This window comes from Xenopus tropicalis, chromosome 10, assembly GCF_000004195.4.
Source record: "Xenopus tropicalis strain Nigerian chromosome 10, UCB_Xtro_10.0, whole genome shotgun sequence".
Classification (NCBI taxonomy): Eukaryota; Metazoa; Chordata; class Amphibia; order Anura; family Pipidae; genus Xenopus; species Xenopus tropicalis.
In genome coordinates this window covers 27,597,538-27,615,468 of record NC_030686.2, presented here as the reverse complement: position 1 = coordinate 27,615,468, position 17,931 = coordinate 27,597,538, and the positions used below count along the sequence as shown (strand labels likewise).

At 40.3% G+C, this 17,931-nt stretch overlaps 1 protein-coding gene across 8 annotated transcripts; it reads right to left on the bottom strand.

Annotated features, from left to right (window-relative positions):
* Window positions 1–1,286: 1,286 nt before the first annotated feature.
* hgs (hepatocyte growth factor-regulated tyrosine kinase substrate) lies at window positions 1,287–17,857 on the bottom strand. 8 transcript variants are annotated; one of them, XM_012966602.3, is made up of 21 exons: window positions 17,714–17,857; window positions 14,060–14,144; window positions 13,279–13,354; window positions 12,842–12,934; window positions 12,601–12,724; window positions 12,317–12,369; window positions 12,152–12,220; window positions 11,913–12,037; window positions 10,856–10,952; window positions 8,128–8,226; window positions 7,441–7,536; window positions 7,252–7,290; window positions 7,024–7,161; window positions 5,253–5,466; window positions 4,771–4,943; window positions 4,415–4,555; window positions 4,159–4,330; window positions 3,950–4,077; window positions 3,304–3,414; window positions 2,630–2,728; window positions 1,287–2,555 (listed from the first exon to the last, which is right to left on the bottom strand). In XM_012966602.3, exons 1-21 carry the CDS (start codon window positions 17,748–17,750, stop codon window positions 2,454–2,456), a joined length of 2,271 nt encoding a protein of 756 aa, XP_012822056.1. In that variant the 5' UTR covers window positions 17,751–17,857; the 3' UTR covers window positions 1,287–2,453.
* Between the last annotated feature and the right edge of the window lie 74 nt (window positions 17,858–17,931).

Genomic DNA, 17,931 nt, shown 5'->3' with positions numbered 1-17,931 from the left:
TTAAACTAGCAAAAATTACTCCAACTTACCTCCTCTCTCCCTTTGTGAAAAAAATCTATTCTACATTTTTATCATTCAGAGGCCATATGGTTTTGGGCACCCAAAAAATTAAATACCTGGGGGACGTAGTCCTAAATTCACAATTCATTGAGATGGTGGAACTCAGGAACAAGTTAATATTCCACACCTGCCCAATGTATAGATATCTGCAGATGCAACATACCTTTAGAGCGCTGTTTGGTGCAACTGAGCTGACCCTGGCAGGACCTTCACTCCTTTCGCAGCTAAGGAGGATAGATTCCTCCAAACTGGTCTCCAACTTATATGCTAAATTAATGTCTACCACTCCAGCCCCATTGCAAGCAGAATATAATAGGTGGTGAGAATATATTCCCAGACTAGGGATAGACCAATGGGAAGAGGTTACTGGAAACCTCTATCAGTTTTTGTTTTGTTCCAGAGATAGGCTGATCCAGCACAAATTCTTACTTAGGACGTATTATACCCAATAGATTATGCCGCATGGGTCAAATTACATCCCCAATTTGTAAACAATGTGAAGAGGTAAACGAGTCTTACTAGCATATGATCTGGGCCTGTCCTATTAGCAGAAGAACTGTGGAATGTAGTCCAATCATCCTGGGCTGGAATACCTGCTCATAGGTGCCAGAGGTTGGCCAACTCCATGCAACACAGATGTGCAGCAGTTCTCAAAAGCAGTGATTATACAACTAAATATTAGTTCAGTGATTTAGGAAAGCCAAAATCTTGAAACATTTTTAAGTTTATACAGTGTATGTTTGTAAAGAAGAATGCAGACACTGCTATTTTTTTTTTTTTTTAACAGCAATTTGTTCACTTTTTGTATATAGTCTATAAATAGACGCGAAGCCGCGGACCAGGCCGACAAATAGTTGACCCGCACATCACTAGTCCCTAGCAACCAGATAGCTGCTGAAACTCCAAACTGGACAGCTGCTGAACAAAAAGTGAACTAAAAAACTACAAATAACAAAAAATTAAGATCAATTGCAAATTGTCTCAGAATATTGCTCGCTACATAGTACTAAAAGCTAACTGAAAGGTGGACAACCCCTTTAAAGCTCTTGAGATAACATGGGTGTGGTTTGAAGTGGGCACAGTTTAATAAAAGAACCAACTTCCATTATTGGTCCTTCACCACATAGGCCAGAACAATCCCAGCCCTCAATACCACAGAAGTTGGACAGCACTGTCTATACATAAAACAAAAACAAACAAAAAAAAATAAATAAAAATACGATTAGTTCCAGTCCGATACATATTTATTATGGTGATATTAAACCTTTTAGAAGTCACTAAATTCAAGAGGTGAAAATAAGAGAGAGAAGCCTGGGAAACCACCCATACAGACACAGCTGAACAAGTGCAGTGAATCTGATATATATTACAAGCACAAAAACAGCATCACAATGGAACAGTTGTGGTGGCATTGGAATCCAGGGGTACAACAGAGATATGAGAGCCTTATACGCTACCAATCTAAGCATGAGTAACAAGGCTGAAACAGCCAGTCATATCAGAGCCATACACGGCATTTTTAGGCCATTGCTATTCCAAAAGGAACAACTGCCACTAAGTAGCAAATGTTTAGGGGAGCACAAAGTGAAGCTGGGTATAGAATCCGTTATCTGGAAACCAGTTATCCAGAAAGCTCCTAATTATGGAAAGGTTATCTACCATAGACTCAATTATAAACAAATAATTCAAAATTTCAAAACATATTTCCTTTTTCTCTGTAATAATACCTTGTACTTAATTCCAACTAAGATATAATGAATCCATATTGGAGGCAAAACAATCCCACTGGGTTTATTTAATATTTAAATGATTTTTTAGTATTCTTAAGATGGGGATCTAAATTATGGGATAATAGATCCCAAACCTGTACCTGATATAACTAATCTGTGTTTGGTTAATATTAAGTACTTGTCCTCTGTAATCGTGGGTGTATTTATCATGTAGGCCAACAGTTATTTTTTTATAGCCTTAACATAAATTTTGTTTAATTTTGACACCATTTTATATTTTCGGCTCAGGAATTTGTGGGAGGTGAGAGAGGATAGAGAAGAATATTTGAATGGCATTTCCCATAGGCTTTGGCAAATTATCTTTCTATAATTGTCCAGAATAGCTCAAGTTATCAATATACCCCATATAGCAAATACTTCAAGGATTTCATATATGTACATGTTCCTCGTGAGCTAGATTTTGGTCAGTGCTTAAAGCAGCATTAGATCTGGGCATAAGTTAAAAAAGAAAAGAAAAAAAAAACATGGACAGAGATCAAGTACAGCTAAAATATGAAATTTACATTAATGTAGTGTATTTTTCTGTTTAGCTAAAGGTACATGCTTTACACGCTAGGGCCAAATAGGGTTGATTTAACATGTTTAAGGTAATTCAGTTCTTCATTAGTCAAATGAGATAAGTTGTGCTTCGCTCCCTCCTGTTCCTTGCTGCCCATGTGCTGCTGGCTGCTGCGCAGGCTGTTGCTGACCACCTACAACTGGCATCTGAAAGACAGCGTTAGTTATTAGCCACTATACATATACAAACATCTAGACGCATAGATAGAAAACATACTAACCTGCTGGTACATGGGTTGCTGCCCACCAATGAATGGCTGCTGTTGAGAAGGTAGGTTGCTAAGAGATGGGTCCTGACCAGGCAGAGTAGACATAAGATTCTAAACAGTGGAAATATTGGTAGTAAATCTTTTTAAAAGTGACACTGATACATGAACACACATATTCTTAATGTGAATTAATCTCTCTGGTTGATTTTTTTTTTGATCATATCTATTTGTCTACCCAAAGATTATAAAATGCAAATGAATGAAGCTCATTGGTCATTGGTTGCTATTTTGTATTGATTAGACACGACTCCATATACGCCAGGGTTTGTACACCTTGGTTCAACATTTTATATGGTCAGTTTAGAACTTTTAACAGTTTTAAGCTGAGCAGCAAACTTTCTTTATCTAAAGACGAATATGGCTAGACTAAAGGCAAACTTATAACAGTAATCATTGAAGCCTTCAAAGTTGTGCTCAGTATAGCTCAATGGACCAGCTGGCTATTCTACAGATAAGCAATATTAAAACCCCTAAACCTTTAGTGTATATCTTACTGAACTATCCAATGATATGTAATATAGAACAGCCCCCAAGGCAGTTGTACACAAGGGAACCAGATTGAATAATACGTTGTTTTTCTTTATGTGGCCACCATTACTCCGAACCTTTACTAAAGAGCAATTTACCTGCATATTATATGGCTGATAAGGCATGGGGACAGACTGTGCACCCATGTAACCCACTGCACCCGCAGAAGCAGTCTGGGATATCGAGGGAAGGCTCTGAGATGCCACATTCTATAGGAAAAAAATAAAACATGCTCAAAGTCTGAACATTATTATGTGTGGCCCACTGCTCAAAACATGTAATTGTGCCTCTACACTAAAGTCGGTTTCCTATTAGATTGTAAGCTTTTGCCTGCACTGTTGTCATATTAAATTGTGTATCGCCAATACAGTCTTTTTCATACACTGCAGAACATATTCTGGCTTTATGAGTTAAAAGTTAACAAAAGACGAGCTTTAATTTAGGACTACAATACTGTATCAATTTCAATTATTTCAAATGTGCCGGTGTAGGGGGGGGCAAGGTAATATGGGTGTTTCAAATAATGCAATGAGATGCTAAAAATACTGTTACTGATCTTGTTACTAGTACAGTACACTATGCTTCTATAGGCCCCTCTTTTGTGTGGGAACATTTACTTTTTTGAACATTGCCCACAACACCAGTTCTGGCTCCATTCTTACTCACTCAACACAGTACCCAACACTTAAACCTATTAAATATGGCAGACTACTTTACATGCTCAGAATCATCCCCTCTGATTACCTGGTAGGCTTGAGTAGGTGTGGGCTGATAAGACGTGTATGTTGGGTTGGTGGTTGGTACAGCCTGCCCCTGCTGAGCTGTGGGAGCACATCCTGCTGTGTACATATATGCATTCACCATGTTGGGATCTGTGAGAAAAACACGGTTTTGATTAGGTCTAACATATAAGCAGGATTTCCAACATCCAGTCAAGCACCTTGACATCTCACCTTGAACCTGCATGGCAGGGTATGGCGCTGTGGCTGGCTGTCCTGATGGGTTCATATACACACCATGCATTGGGGAACCCTCCACAGAACCAGATGGGCTAAAGGTACCAGGGTAGGCAGGGGGTCCAGAGGGTGGGTACATAATGCCCCCAGTCGCAGGTAGTGATTGTAGCTGGAGGGTATAACATCATAATTTCAGTTAGTAACTGGCAGTGTTTCTGAAATCTTTGAAAAAAAAAAAAGATGGTGGACAAACCTGTGCATATGGGAGGGAGAAAGCAGGCATCTGGGCTCTCATCTGAATTGTCTGTTTCTGCTGCTCCAGTCGCAATTGTCTCTCCTTTTCCTGCTCCTGCAAACGTTGGATTGCCAGCTGGCGTTGCATCTCCAGGTATTCCTAGGGATTAAAACCAGGCTGACATTATAATGGACCTGCCAACATTATTACTCCTCACTAAAAAAATAAATAAGTGTATTAAGTGACAGGAGGGAGAATCCAATAACTGCTTCCCACACTCACATCCTAAGGAAATCCACCCCTAATAGCATTAGCATTAATCAATTACATGCCACATTCCCCCCACACTGTGTTTAGCAGTTTATCTGCATCACCTGCTTTTTTTGTCTCATAATCTCCAGTTTTTGCGCCAATTGGATTTGCCGTTGCCTCTCAGCCTCCTCTGCTGCACGCCGGAGCTTTTCCCTGTGCTCATCACGAAGAGCATTCAGTGCTCCTCGCGCATCCCGAATTTGTGCAAGTTTGTCTTGCAGGCCCTCGTAGTACACTAATGGGAGAAAAATTAGGTTAAAAGGAAAGAAGCATGATTAAATAATGTTTTTTTAAGAAGGTACTTCTTTGTATTACCAATATTCCTGGAAAAAGCAGCACAATTACTAGCTGTTATATGATTATGGAGTTTTTCTTTCAATAAAATGCTGCAACAAAGACTGTTGCTTCACTAAGTCTGGCACACCTTTTTTATATCAAAGGCTAGAGGAATTTTTAAAACCAAGTGACTGAGACTGTTCGCACATTAAGTAAAATAATGGCTCTTTCCCACCCGCTCCTAAATCTACACATTGTAAACACTTACATCGCCTTTCATCCAACTGATTGAGCATCTCTAGCAACTGTGGGTGCATGTTGTTAATGGACTGGAAGAGGGATAATACAGCAGAGTCATTCGTGATGCTCCTGCCACGCATTTGGTTGCTTTTCATACGGTTCAAAAATGTGGTAACTGCATTCTGCAAAGCTTTTAGGAACTGCTCGTGATTCTCCTCTGACTCCCCATTCTGGTATTGCTGCTGAAAACAACGGAAGTTAGACCAACATGAAAAGGCTTTAGGGTCCTACATGTGCATCAACAGGACACGTGAACTAAACTGACATGTAGAAGCAACAAAGCAGTCTAAATCTTCTTGTCCAAAGCATTTTGATTTAGTTAAATCTCATTCGTGTATGCGGATGATAAAAACACAAAAATAATCAGGTACTGAAATATTACATAACTGGGACCATCAGTTAACCAGGAACAGACTAATGGCCAGTCAGCAAAAGGAAATTTAACTGGATGTTTGCATAGATTCCATGGACTGTTTAGCTGCCTGGCTAAAACAAGTGGGGTAACAAAAGGTAACAGCCAATGAGCTGCCTACCAGTTAAATAAAGCAAATGGCCTTTTGAAGGGGAAAACTTAAGAATATGTTGCAACAACAGAAGAGGGTGATTTGGGAAATAGTGTATGGATAGCTACATATAACAAAAATACTAAACTGTTTTTGGTAACGTGCAATGCCAGCACTCACCATAATGTTAATCCCTTCCCCCTAGGCTAATGGTCAGGACCTGCCACCAACACTTATATATTTTAGCCCTAACCTTAGCCGTGTGTGTGGTTTAATTTTGAGTTAACTTTTAGTATGTTATATAATTCCTTCTAGCAACATTTCAGTTAATCATCATTAGTTTAAGCAAATCGAATGTGCTTTTTTAATAGGCTGAGAAGGCCTGTAGGAAAAGGAAGACATTGGTGAAATGATAGGAGGTGTTAAAACATAAAAACAGTGTTTGTGGGAGAGTCTGTCCTTTGGTCTGGAGGCTTAAGCTGCCATGGGCGACTAGGAAACTATACTATGTGACAAGCAGGGTGCAAAGTGCAAAAGAAAATCCATAATACATCATGTTTATTGCACTTTGTGCACATAGATAAACTGCCTAATTGCGCTTTAAAACGGACCACTTAGACCTGCGTGCACCCAATGATTACAGCGCTGCCTGTATTCAGCATAACTGTATTCATGAGGAGGCAAACAGGGCACATAGGCACTCCCCTTCATACCCTGAATGTAATTCAGATATACATGTCAGGGTCAGAGTAAATTATACCTTATGTTTCATTAAATCTAAAGTCCAGTATTAATCTCAGGCTAAAACAATTCTATATGCCCTCATGATGCAGTGGGACATAAATGTTTCTTCTTAATAATAAAGATAAAAAAAGAAAAAATGCTGTTAAATCCCTTGGGCTAATGAAATATGCTTTCTAGCAGTTATTCCCCATTGTTTTAAGAGATAATCCTATTGCTCATGATAGAAACTAGCATATTCAGTGTGCTATCTGATGTGATCCCTACTTGCCTGTACTAGCACCTGTCACAGGCAAAGCATTCCTTTTTCAAATAAATTCAAGCTAGTGCCAGAGGGTAAGGCCTCTTTGATTGTTGTGGGTCTCTCTGAATGGATTGTAATCAAAATAATGAGACTGCCATAAGCCTTAAACAGGCAACCCCCCCACCCACCCCATCTTTGTAATATTAAGCAGAAGTGAACAACAGCAGTCACCCAATAAACTTTACACTTACCTCCATGACTGTCACTGGCACATCACCTCCCTGAAGAACAGCAGGCTCACTGATTGGGACAGGGGCAGAGGGTGTAGGGCTTTTCCTGACCTCTTCCTGCTTCTTCTCCCAGTAATTACGATTCAGGTAACGAGCTAGCTACAGGGGAGGGGAGGAGGAATCAAAAGTCAGAGGTCAACAGAGACTAAATTCTGAAAAACCCAGTAGTGATTTTTTTCCTTTTGTTACCTCAGGATCAATTTCTTCAGCAAGGGGAGCAGATGAATTCTGGGAAGAAAGAAAAGGAACATACTATCAGGTATACAGTACAAAACCATGAATCATAGCATAGCAACCGACCTTTTATATGCAATCATACTCCTACTCACAAAAATATTTCTGTGTAGAATTTACTGCATATCCATAACAGGTACTTACCAAGGCAGCAGAGTAAAGTGTTGTAACTGGAGGAGCAGAAGAGGTGATAGGGGTGGGATCTGCTTTTGGGTACATGCTGTATGTTGTCTTTTGTCTCTAAAAAAATGATATAGCAAATTGAGTTACAAATTTGATGGCATTTCCCGCATTATCTTGCACCCACTTTTATAATTCTCAAACAGTGCTGGCTAAGTTTGGTTGGGACCCAAGTCTTGGAGCCCAGAGATCTCCTTGTAGGGATGCACCAAGTTTCGGCCTACTTTGGCAGGATTCAGATCTGGCCGAACCAAACCTGAAACCTTGTATTTTGGTTACGTGAACGTGGAAGTGAAAAAAAATTTAAAAACATTTTTAAGCGTGCGCTTCTATTTAACCCTTCAGTAGCCTAATCTGTATATGTAAATTAGGATTCGGGCGAATATTTTAGGAAGGATTCAGGGTTCCGCTGAACCCAAAAAGAGTGGATCAGGTGCATCCCTATTAATTGCTCACACCCAACCCAACCTCCTGCTGCCAATGATTCACACTGCCAATCTGCCCCCCATATCACCCCCCCAGCCAGTTGCTCATTCATGTCCTCTGTTGGTCACGCTCATTGCACCCCATCTTATAGCACCCTAGACAGCCACCTTTATTTCCTACCCCTAGTTCTGTCCTTGTTCTCAAACCATATATGTTAAAACTTACCATCCTCTCCTTTTCTTCAGCCTCAGACTGTGACAAGGCAATTGCTAGCTGTAGCTCCTCCTCTTCCTGCAGGGCAGACTCATCCTTCTTAGGCGGCATCTGAAGATTATAAACACATACAGATAAAGGCTAGGCAAGACCAAACAACACCAGTTAATGGGATGGTTGGTAACAAAGAAGGCAGGAAAACACCTTTCCAAATATGTTTTGAGTTCTTGTTAAAGGGATTCTGTCATGATTTTTATGGTGTACTTTTTATTTCTAAATTACACTGTTTACATAGCACATAATTCACTGTACCATTTAAAATTTTAGTCTTGAACCAACAAATGTACTTTTTTAGTTGTATGTTGGTTTGTAGGCGCCATCTCATCTGAGCTTTCAGGAGTCAGTACTACACAAAAGAACTGCTTTTATATAAGCTATTGTTGTTTCTCCTGCTTAGTATACTTTTAATAGGACCCTAGTCGCATAATAGCAAATCAGAGTTTCTCCTGCTCGGGTGCTATTCTCATGTCACGTGAGCATGTTTACCAATGCAAATTCTTTTTTTTTTTTTTTTGCTACCTTCCCACTGTTCTGCTGATCGACTGCTGGGGGGAAGGGGAGGGAGGGGTGATATCACTTCAAAGTTCAGCTCAGCAGTAATGAATGACTGAAGTTTATCAGAACACAGGTCACATGGCTGTGGCACCCTGGGAAATGAAGAATATGGCTAGCCCCATGTGAAATTTCAAAATAAAAAATTGATTTGAGCCTTTAAAGAAAAAAGGATTTCAATGCAGGATTCTGCTGGAGAAGCACTATTAACTAATGTGTTTTGGAAAAAAAAAAACGTTTTCCCATGACAATATTCCTTAATAACTAGACTTCCATTCAAGGGAATTGAAGGTAGTAATCTGTTAGGATAAAAATATAGACACGTGAACATTATTAGACTGCTTAGACAATTTTTATATATAAACTTTGTGTGTAGAGGTATAGCAGAGCATCCCAGCATGTAATCCACATGTACCTTGGGTGCTACTGGGCTCATCTTTTGTTGTAAAGCTCTATACCTGACACTTCTTCTCTTCCCCAGATAACGTCATATCACAAATTAAACAGAAACATGAAGGGAACATAAGATGAGCTGGATAACCACAGAAGGTGAAATGGAAGGACAAACAGTAAAATAAAGGTTACTACAGGGAAGGTATAATCTATACTGGAAACATGATAAACACATCCATATGCATAGTTAAACCCCTAAAACACTAAAAGTGGCCATACATGGGCAGATTTCAGCTGCTGATTCGGGTCCTTCAGACCAATTCTGCCCCTGTATGGGCAACCCTGACGGGCCTACATGACCAATATCTGGCCTAAAATTGGGCAGATCTCGATCGGGCAGGTTTGATTTTCCCTCGGGTCGAGGACCGCGTCGGCTCGCTGACGTGGTCCTTTGGCCAATAGCACCTATGCCCGCTGTTGTAATTCGATGGTTTGGCCTAGAGTCGACCGATCGAATTAGCCCAATATCGCCCACATTTGTGTGGGCATATCAGAGAAGATCTGCTCGTTTGGCCTATAAGTATTCACTGGCACTGTACATTAATTTATGTGTTCAAAAATAGTAAAGCCAAAATTTGGATGCCTACATATTTTCATTTTAAGGATGGGTGGATTCTTCACATTTATGGCCAGAGCTCTAACAAAAAGTTATTATGCTTTAGCTGCTCCCATAATTGTTGTTATTAATACAAAAATATATATTTGCTAGCGCTGACAGAACATTACAAAAATATATATTTGCTAGTGCTGACAGAATAATATCCTACTAAACACTAGTAGCACTTACATGTGATAGTGCTCCAAAAAAGGGATTTTGTCTTACCTATAAAATCCTTTATTCTCATTGTTGAAAGGAAGGGGTCACAGGCACTAAATTGTTAATTCTACTTTCAAAAGGGACAGAACACTAAAAGAACAAAGGTTTTGACAGCCTTCCTAGGGGACAATACAAACTCTTCCAGAGAGGGTATACCAAGACCACCATCAGTAATTATGAGGCCCCAAACTACTATAATTATGGGGCCCTGTACGATTGCAGGCCTCAGTTATTAGCTATCTGGTCGCCTGAGACCTGGGAGATGTGGGCTCTCCCAATAACTAAAGTAGGGCCCCTATGAAAAAAATGCCCCTTTCATTCATGACCATGTCAACTGTTTTCTGTTGAGCAAATCTCCAGGCAGAATTCTCTAATTAAATTAGTTTGTTGTACCGTATTCAGAAGATCACCTTATGTGTTTCATGTTCACATGACACTTAATCATAGGCAAAGCTGTACTCACACTTACAAAATATTTATGAAGTGGAGACGGAAGCACAGTGGAACTGAGCTGTAACTCCTGTCCACTCTAGTATTTCTCCCTATACTGAGCACTGTTCCAGAGTTCCTGACTCAGTAAAATGGAAAGAAAAATAAAAAAATGAATGAAAAGAAGGGAGTCCACCTCCCCTGAGGACACAAGGGGAATCTAGCCTCTGGGGAAAAGTAAGGGCAGCACCCTGTGAAAACTGTCAAAACATTGGTGCTTTGGTGCCTATTTCCCCCTGAAATGAAAGACAGATGATTTGCAACAAATAAATCTAATGTTCACCAAAGTACAGCACCCATATACTATCCCACATAAAATTTGCATGCTATCACATAAAATAAAAGGAAAGTAATTAAACAATGTATTACAGAGGGGATGTCTTCTACCTGCGACTGCTGGGAAAGAGGGCTGGTCAGGTACTCAGGTGGCAGTTCCACACCAGAGGCAGATTTACCTTCACCCTTTCTGCAATAAAATAGGGTAAAAGGTAATGTTCACTTAAATCTTTTGTAAGCTTTAAGCAAAAAATATACTTTGTGCAAAGTTTTATAAAGCATGTGAAACTTGTGAGCAGCATGGTTGCTATAATCTACTGCAATGATGTAAATTATCATGTGTAAATCCCACTGTGGCAAGGAGCAAGGAGAGGGGGGACAGCCCCTAAAGGACCCTACAGCGCTGTGCAATAAATCCAAGGATCAATGCTAAACAGAAACTTGTGACAAAAATATTTTGGGGTATCTACATGCAACACCAAACACCTTTGGAGCAAAGACACTATAAAAATGATTAAAAAACACTATTAAATTTTGCATGCACTCATTTTGTCGCCCCTACATGGCACACACTTTAGTAACCCTATACATGTTGGGCATTGAACTGTTCAAAATACCACTGGCTATTATGTAACATAGTAAGTTGGGTTGAAAAAAGACATACGTCCATCAAGTTCAACCATAATGCCTATATATAACCTGCCTAACTACTAGTTGATCCAGAGGAAGGCAAAAAACTCCATCTGAAGCCTCTCTAATTTGCCGCAGAGGGGAAAAAATTCCTTCCTGACTCCCTGGGGGTTTTTTTTGTTTTTTTTTTTAGTACCCAGACATATGGAAGTAGAATATTGTAAAATCTAAAGCTTTGCAGTAAAAGTCCTAAAACTATAGTGATTTGGTGTTGGAGTATTCAGAAGCCACATGGCTTTTTGAATCAATACCATTTTAACAGAAGCTAGAAATATATTTGATTATATTTTTCTGTATGTTATAAAAAATAGATTATTTTAAAATAGATATATATATATAAATTATTTCCATTTTGTATATATTTATAGTTACAGATGTAGAATAACACTAAAATGTATGCAGATTTAGAAAACTTAGGTTACATAGACATATAATTTTCCTACATTTTTCTGGCACTTACTTGTTCAGCTGCTCATAGCAGGGTTCACAAACACGCACTTCTTTTTCAATTCCAAACTTGGGGATGGTGGAGTACTTGGATGAGCACTTTCCACAAAAGATCTGCCCACATGCCCTGCAGTGGTGCTAGAAATCAGACAGAAGTATAATGCATACATATAGAAACGGCAGAAAAATGTGCATGCAGAAAGTGTAAAAGAATAAATGTGCTGCCTCCTGAACAGGTTACATTCCATTTACCTTTCTTGTTACCACCCCAAACTGAACACGGCAGCGGTGACATTCCTCAGCATCCACCCAATCAGGAGCCTACAGATTATTTAAATAAATAAATAAATAATTATAATTGGACAAGTCATGGATGTTATGATGGGTTATTTTATTAGTGTATTTTCCCACTCTTACCCTCTCTGCTGCAAACATGGCATCACTCTCTTTAAATTCTGGGAAGTTATGACCTGCAACAAGTAATACATCTTAGTTCATACATTTCATGCAACCTATTGCAATGCATCTTCTGCTGTGGAAGGTTAGAGACCTGGAACTATTGATACAAAAGATTTTAACAGGCAGAATTAGAGTCTTTGTTATAGAATGAACCACCTAAATTGAATTCTCTATCCAGTCAGCTGCAAAAAAAAATCTGAAAGCTGCTGACAGCCCAACATTGCTTTGTGATATACACTTACCTTCCACCTTCATGATCTGGTAAGTATCCTGCACAACTTTGTACTTAGGCTCGTTGCGGAAGGCGTGGGCCCAAGCTTGAATCAGGTACAGTATCTTATTGCGAACATTAGGCTCCACCTGTCTCTGTAGAGAGAATAAAAGCTGTCAGTGCTCTGGATCTTGGATAGGCAAGGATTGTATTCAATGAGACCTCAAAGTCCCTTTGTGAGTTAAGCCTACATGCATAAAGATTAATCATACCTTTTGCAATTCCTTTAGTTCTTCCATAGTTTGCTTGTTTGCCACCTCATCGTGTACATGCTGCCCACAGTTCTTCACAACAGATTCCAAAACCTGCAAAGCAGAAGAAGGTGGAAAAATAACATGGCACTGAAAACCCACATTGCTACAGAAAATTGAGCCTACAGTTTTACTGACTAAGGTGATCTTATTAAAATAAGAAACTTTATAAATGTAATAAGATGCAGCTTATCTTACATTTTCCATTTTTGTCCCTTTTAAAATGATGTGCCTAAACAGTAAAATTTGTAACTAAACTGGAAACATTTGTACTAAATTCCTTGTTACATTAGTTTAACAAGATGTCTTACGATAAATTGTGGTACAATTATGCACAGATTTCATATAAACCCTAAATTAAAATGATCTTTTACACACTTTTGATCTAGAGACCTCACCTCTAATGCAAAAAGAGCCACGTGTGGATTCTTGTCATTTATTTTTTTCTTGATGGATGCAACAGCGTATTTAGCTCTACAACAAAACAGTGAAAAATAATCACATTTGATACTAAACATTTTCAGTAGTAAGACCAAAATGTATAAAATGTAAATTTAATGGGGGGACAGGAGGTTAAGCATTACACTTTAAAACTTAACCAAACTAGGCAATGCGAATACCAATGATATATCAGTATACCTGGTACAATCATACATAGATTTAAACATTTACCATGGTCGACTCTAGCATAAGAGGATTTTGTTACATAGCGTTAAATCTGTTTCTCAGTAGTCAAAATACCTACTCCAGGGAATAACCCCAGCCCAACTGTTGAACAGGCCATAGCCTATCCTATCCTATTTTTTTGCAGTCCCTGTATGTTTTAAAAATTTTAAATCTGGGTTTGACTGTAATAAAAACAACAATACACATCTCTACAAGAATATAACTGATACAAGATAAGGAAGCCTTGCATATTTCCTTAAACTTGTTTTCTGGGGGTTTTGCTCATCTGAAAAACCAAAAATGAGACCTTGCAATACCTTGCCCTAACAATAGCTAAGCAGGTTAGAATTATTAAAATGATGGGCTCTAACTTTAAGGTTGGACTTAAACCAGCAAAACACATAAAGAAGTGGCATCTTTGGCAACATTTCTTATTTCTTGTATCATTGGTATCTAAGGTAATGCTGACATGTGTATGACATGAGGCATGTGAATGCAATGGATCTTACTTACTGGGTGTCTCCTTGACGGATCATGTCACATATTTGAAGGATTGACTCCCAGTCTGTCTCTAACAAGAGTTGACTGGTGGCTTTATCTGTGTAGAAAGAAAAAATCAGAATCCCAAATGTTATTACAATTATGACAATTAATTCAACCTACATCTGTGCTTTGGGGTTAGTAGTAATAGATTGAGTATTATTCTAGCACAGGTATGGGATACATTATCAGGAAACCAGTTATCCAGAAAGCTCAGAATTACAGAAAGGCCATGTCCCTAAGACTCCATTTTGATCAAATAAAATGTGAAGATTAGTTTCTTTTTCTCTGTAACAATAAAACAAACAGTACCTTGTACTTGATCCCAACTAAGATTTAATAAATGCTTATTAAACAATCCTATTGGGTTTATATAATGTTTAAATTATCTTTTAGTAGAATAAAGGTGGCCCTACATGTTCAGTAACAATCTTTCCTGTGACCATTGGTTGTCCACTCCACTAACGTTTAGGGCTCTGGCTCACGGGGAGATTAGTCGCCCGCGGCAAAACTCCCTGTTCGCGGGCAACTAATCTCCCCCGCGCTGCCGTGTGTGCCATCCCGCCGGCGATTTACATGTTCGCCGGCGGGATGGCGGGTCATGGCAACTCGGGAGATTAGTCGCCCGCGAACAGGGAGTTTTGTCGCGGGCGACTAATCTCCCCCGTGTGCCAGAGCCCTTAGAGCTAAATCGTCAGATTTGTAGGTAGAAACAATATGAATTCTACTCCTATCTGACAATTCAGCATTAAAGTACAGCTGAAGTTCAGGCACCTTTAAAGCCGCCCAAGCAAAACTTTCCATCCTGCTGATCAACAAGACATTGGATATCCAAGGCTTTTGCCTATATCAGTCGCCTCATCAACCCACCATACACACAACAAATATCGTACAAACCTTAATGTGGCCATCACGCTAAGATCCGCTCGCCTGGTGAGGTCACCAAATGAGAGGATCTTCTCCCCATATCCAAACCTACAGGTGGGCGATATCAGGCTGATTCGGCCCTGGGGCCAAACCATTGAATTAGAACAACAGGTAAAGGCATCCGTCGGTTCGGAGACTGCATCAACGAGCCAATTTGGTCCCGATCCAACTAAATTTTAAAACTGGCCAATCGATATCTGGCCGATTTCAGGAGCTACATACATTTATGCTGCTAATTAAATACAATACAAAGCTAAGCTTTTATATATTGCCCACTATTAACTGTAACTAAATTTGTAAGTAAAAAACCATTATAGCTCCTGCCAATAACACTAATTTGCACAAAGGTAACTATTTTAATGCTTTATTCAAAAAAAGTGATAAGATTTTTGTATTATTAGCCCTTAAGAACCAAGGCATTCCTCTATGACAGGGGTAGGGAACCTATGGCTCGCGAGTCAGATGTGGATCTTTTGATGGCTGCATCTGGCCTGCTGCCAAATCTTTAATAAAAAAAACAACGGGGGGCGTGGCCTCCTCCACATTGCATCTGGCATCCTTGGCACCCACCCTACCTTGCCCCTGCGCTCGGCGGATAGAAGACGTGTTCTAAGCCTTATAACACGTCTTCTATCCGCTGAGCGCAGGCCACGCCCTCCTCCGCATCGCATCCTTGGGACCCACCCTACCTTGCCCCACTGCCAAACATATTGTATGGCTCTCACTGAATTACATTTTAAAATATGTGGTGTTTATGGCTCTTTCAGACAAAAAGTTTCCCGACCCCTGCTCTATGAAATGGTGCAAGTTAGTGATATGTAAATTAATACAGTGATGCCGCCCACGTAAGGGGAATAAGTGAAACGATACCCCTGAAACTATGGATGCCTCAGCCGCAAGATCTTGCTACTGGTGATAAAGATTTTTTTTTTTTTTTGCAATAATGGTAACTGTGGTGTTCTGGATAAGAGGACAAGTCTCCTGTTACTACATCACACGTGCATAATGAGTGAGCTTAGTGCCCGAGCTCAAAGCACAAAGTCATCCTACACCCAGCTGGCTCTTCCTCATAGCAGACATTTGTTTAAAGCCCTGTAAATAAATCCACTAAATAGCCACTGCTTTAGGGCTCTGGCACACGGGGAAATTAGTCGCCCCCGCGACCCGCGACCCGCCATCCCGCCGGCGACTTACATGTTCGCCGGTGGGATGGCGGGTCATGACAACACGGGGAGATTAGTCGCCCGTGAAAAGGGAGATTTGTCACGGGCGACTAATCTCCCCGTGTGCCAGAGCCCTTAGTGTTTAGCAGCACATTGTTGTGGAGGAATAGTGTTTATCATTCATTATCTAAGCTTAACGGTGAAAACACTGGGAACTACTTAGTAGCAGTTATGTGTCACAGCTACTAAATGCCAGAAAATACCCTGCCATAGACAATACTGAGAATTGCCTCTGCTAAAACACACATAGATGCAATTATCAGTAAATGATCAGCATTGTCTATTTTATTTGCCACAGCAAGTAGCTGCTACTAGTAGCTCTGTGTATCTTCACCCTAAAACGCATTTTCTTGACAAGCAGCATCTTAGATCAGGGGGCTCAAACTCAATTTACCTGGGGGCCGCAGGAGGCAAAGTCAGGATGAGGCTGGACCGCATAAGGGATTTCACAAAAAATTGGCTTTCAAGGGATGATGCAAGGCACGGCGGGCGGGAGCTGTTGATTGTGGAAATGACGTTATGCCATCATAACAGTTATTATGGGAAGATGTTCTGTGTGCACAATTAGCTCCTTAGCAGCTAATTGTGCACACAGAACGTCTTCCCATAATAACTGTTATGATGGCATAACGTCATTTCCGCAATCAGCAGCTCCCACCCGCCGTGCCTTGCATTATCCCTTGAATCGCAATAAAATCGCGATCCATTCATTGCTTTTGAGAAGGCGTTGGTGCGGGCCACAAAATATTGTACCGCGGGCCGCGAGTTTGAGTTTAAGGGTGAAGACACACGGAGCTACTAGTAGCAGCTACTTGTCGTGGCTACTAAAAAATACAATGCTGATCATTTACTGATAACTGTCTCTACATGTGTTTTAGCAGAGGCAATTCTCAGTATTGTCTATGGCAGAGTATTTTGTGGCATTTAGTAGCTTTCAAAAGTAGCTGCTACTAGTAGCCCAGTGTGTCTTCACCCTTAGGCTTAGTAGCAGCTACTTGTCACAGCTACTAAGTGCAAGAAAATCCCCTGCCATTGACAATACTGAGAATTGCCTCTGCTAAAACACATGTAGAGACAATTATCAGTAAATGATCAGCATTGTCTATTTTAGTAGCTGCTACAAGTAGCTCCGTGTATCTTCACCCTTGCCAATATACTCAGTATGACTATACAGCAGAAGGGTGGGTACATGAAACCAAGACATAACAATTTCCGTAAAGACGTCCCTGTGTTTCACTTCCGGTATGTGTCAGTACCTGCATGTAATACGTACGATTCGCCTATACACCACCCACTGTACAGCCCGAGGTATTTGTTGATAAAATGAATAAGCATACGATGCAGGCTAAGGAAGCGGTGCTTTTCCCAGCACAGGCTAAAGATACAACTTGCTCTATGATAAGGACAGTTCTAATAGCGCTAACACCTCCGCTCTCTCTCCTAAATAACACTTTCCCAGCCCAAAACCATTACTAACCCAGAAGCCTCTCGAACGTTCCGCTTCCTCTTCCCATTGCGAATCCGAACAGCTGCCAACACACAGTACCCCGAACACTAGCTCCGCTTCCGGTACCGTACGCGGAAATAAAGGGGAGTGGCTAGCGAATAACCCAGCCGCCCCGCTATTGGCTGGCACAACTACTGTGAGTAGGGGGGAAATGCGTCAGATGGAAGACTGTGGGGGGGGGGGAGTCA

Excerpts from the sequence above, each read along its gene's own strand:
- hgs (XM_012966597.3), bottom strand. The coding sequence starts at position 17,750 with ATGGGAAGAGGAAGCGGAACGTTCGAGAGGCTTCTGG. Across the intron at positions 5,467-7,023 it reads TGCCAGTGACAGTCATGGAG|CAGCAATACCAGAATGGGGA; the intron begins GTAAGTGTAAAG and ends CGTTGTTTTCAG. Across the intron at positions 3,415-3,949 it reads CACCTACTCAAGCCTACCAG|AATGTGGCATCTCAGAGCCT; the intron begins GTAATCAGAGGG and ends TTTTTCCTATAG.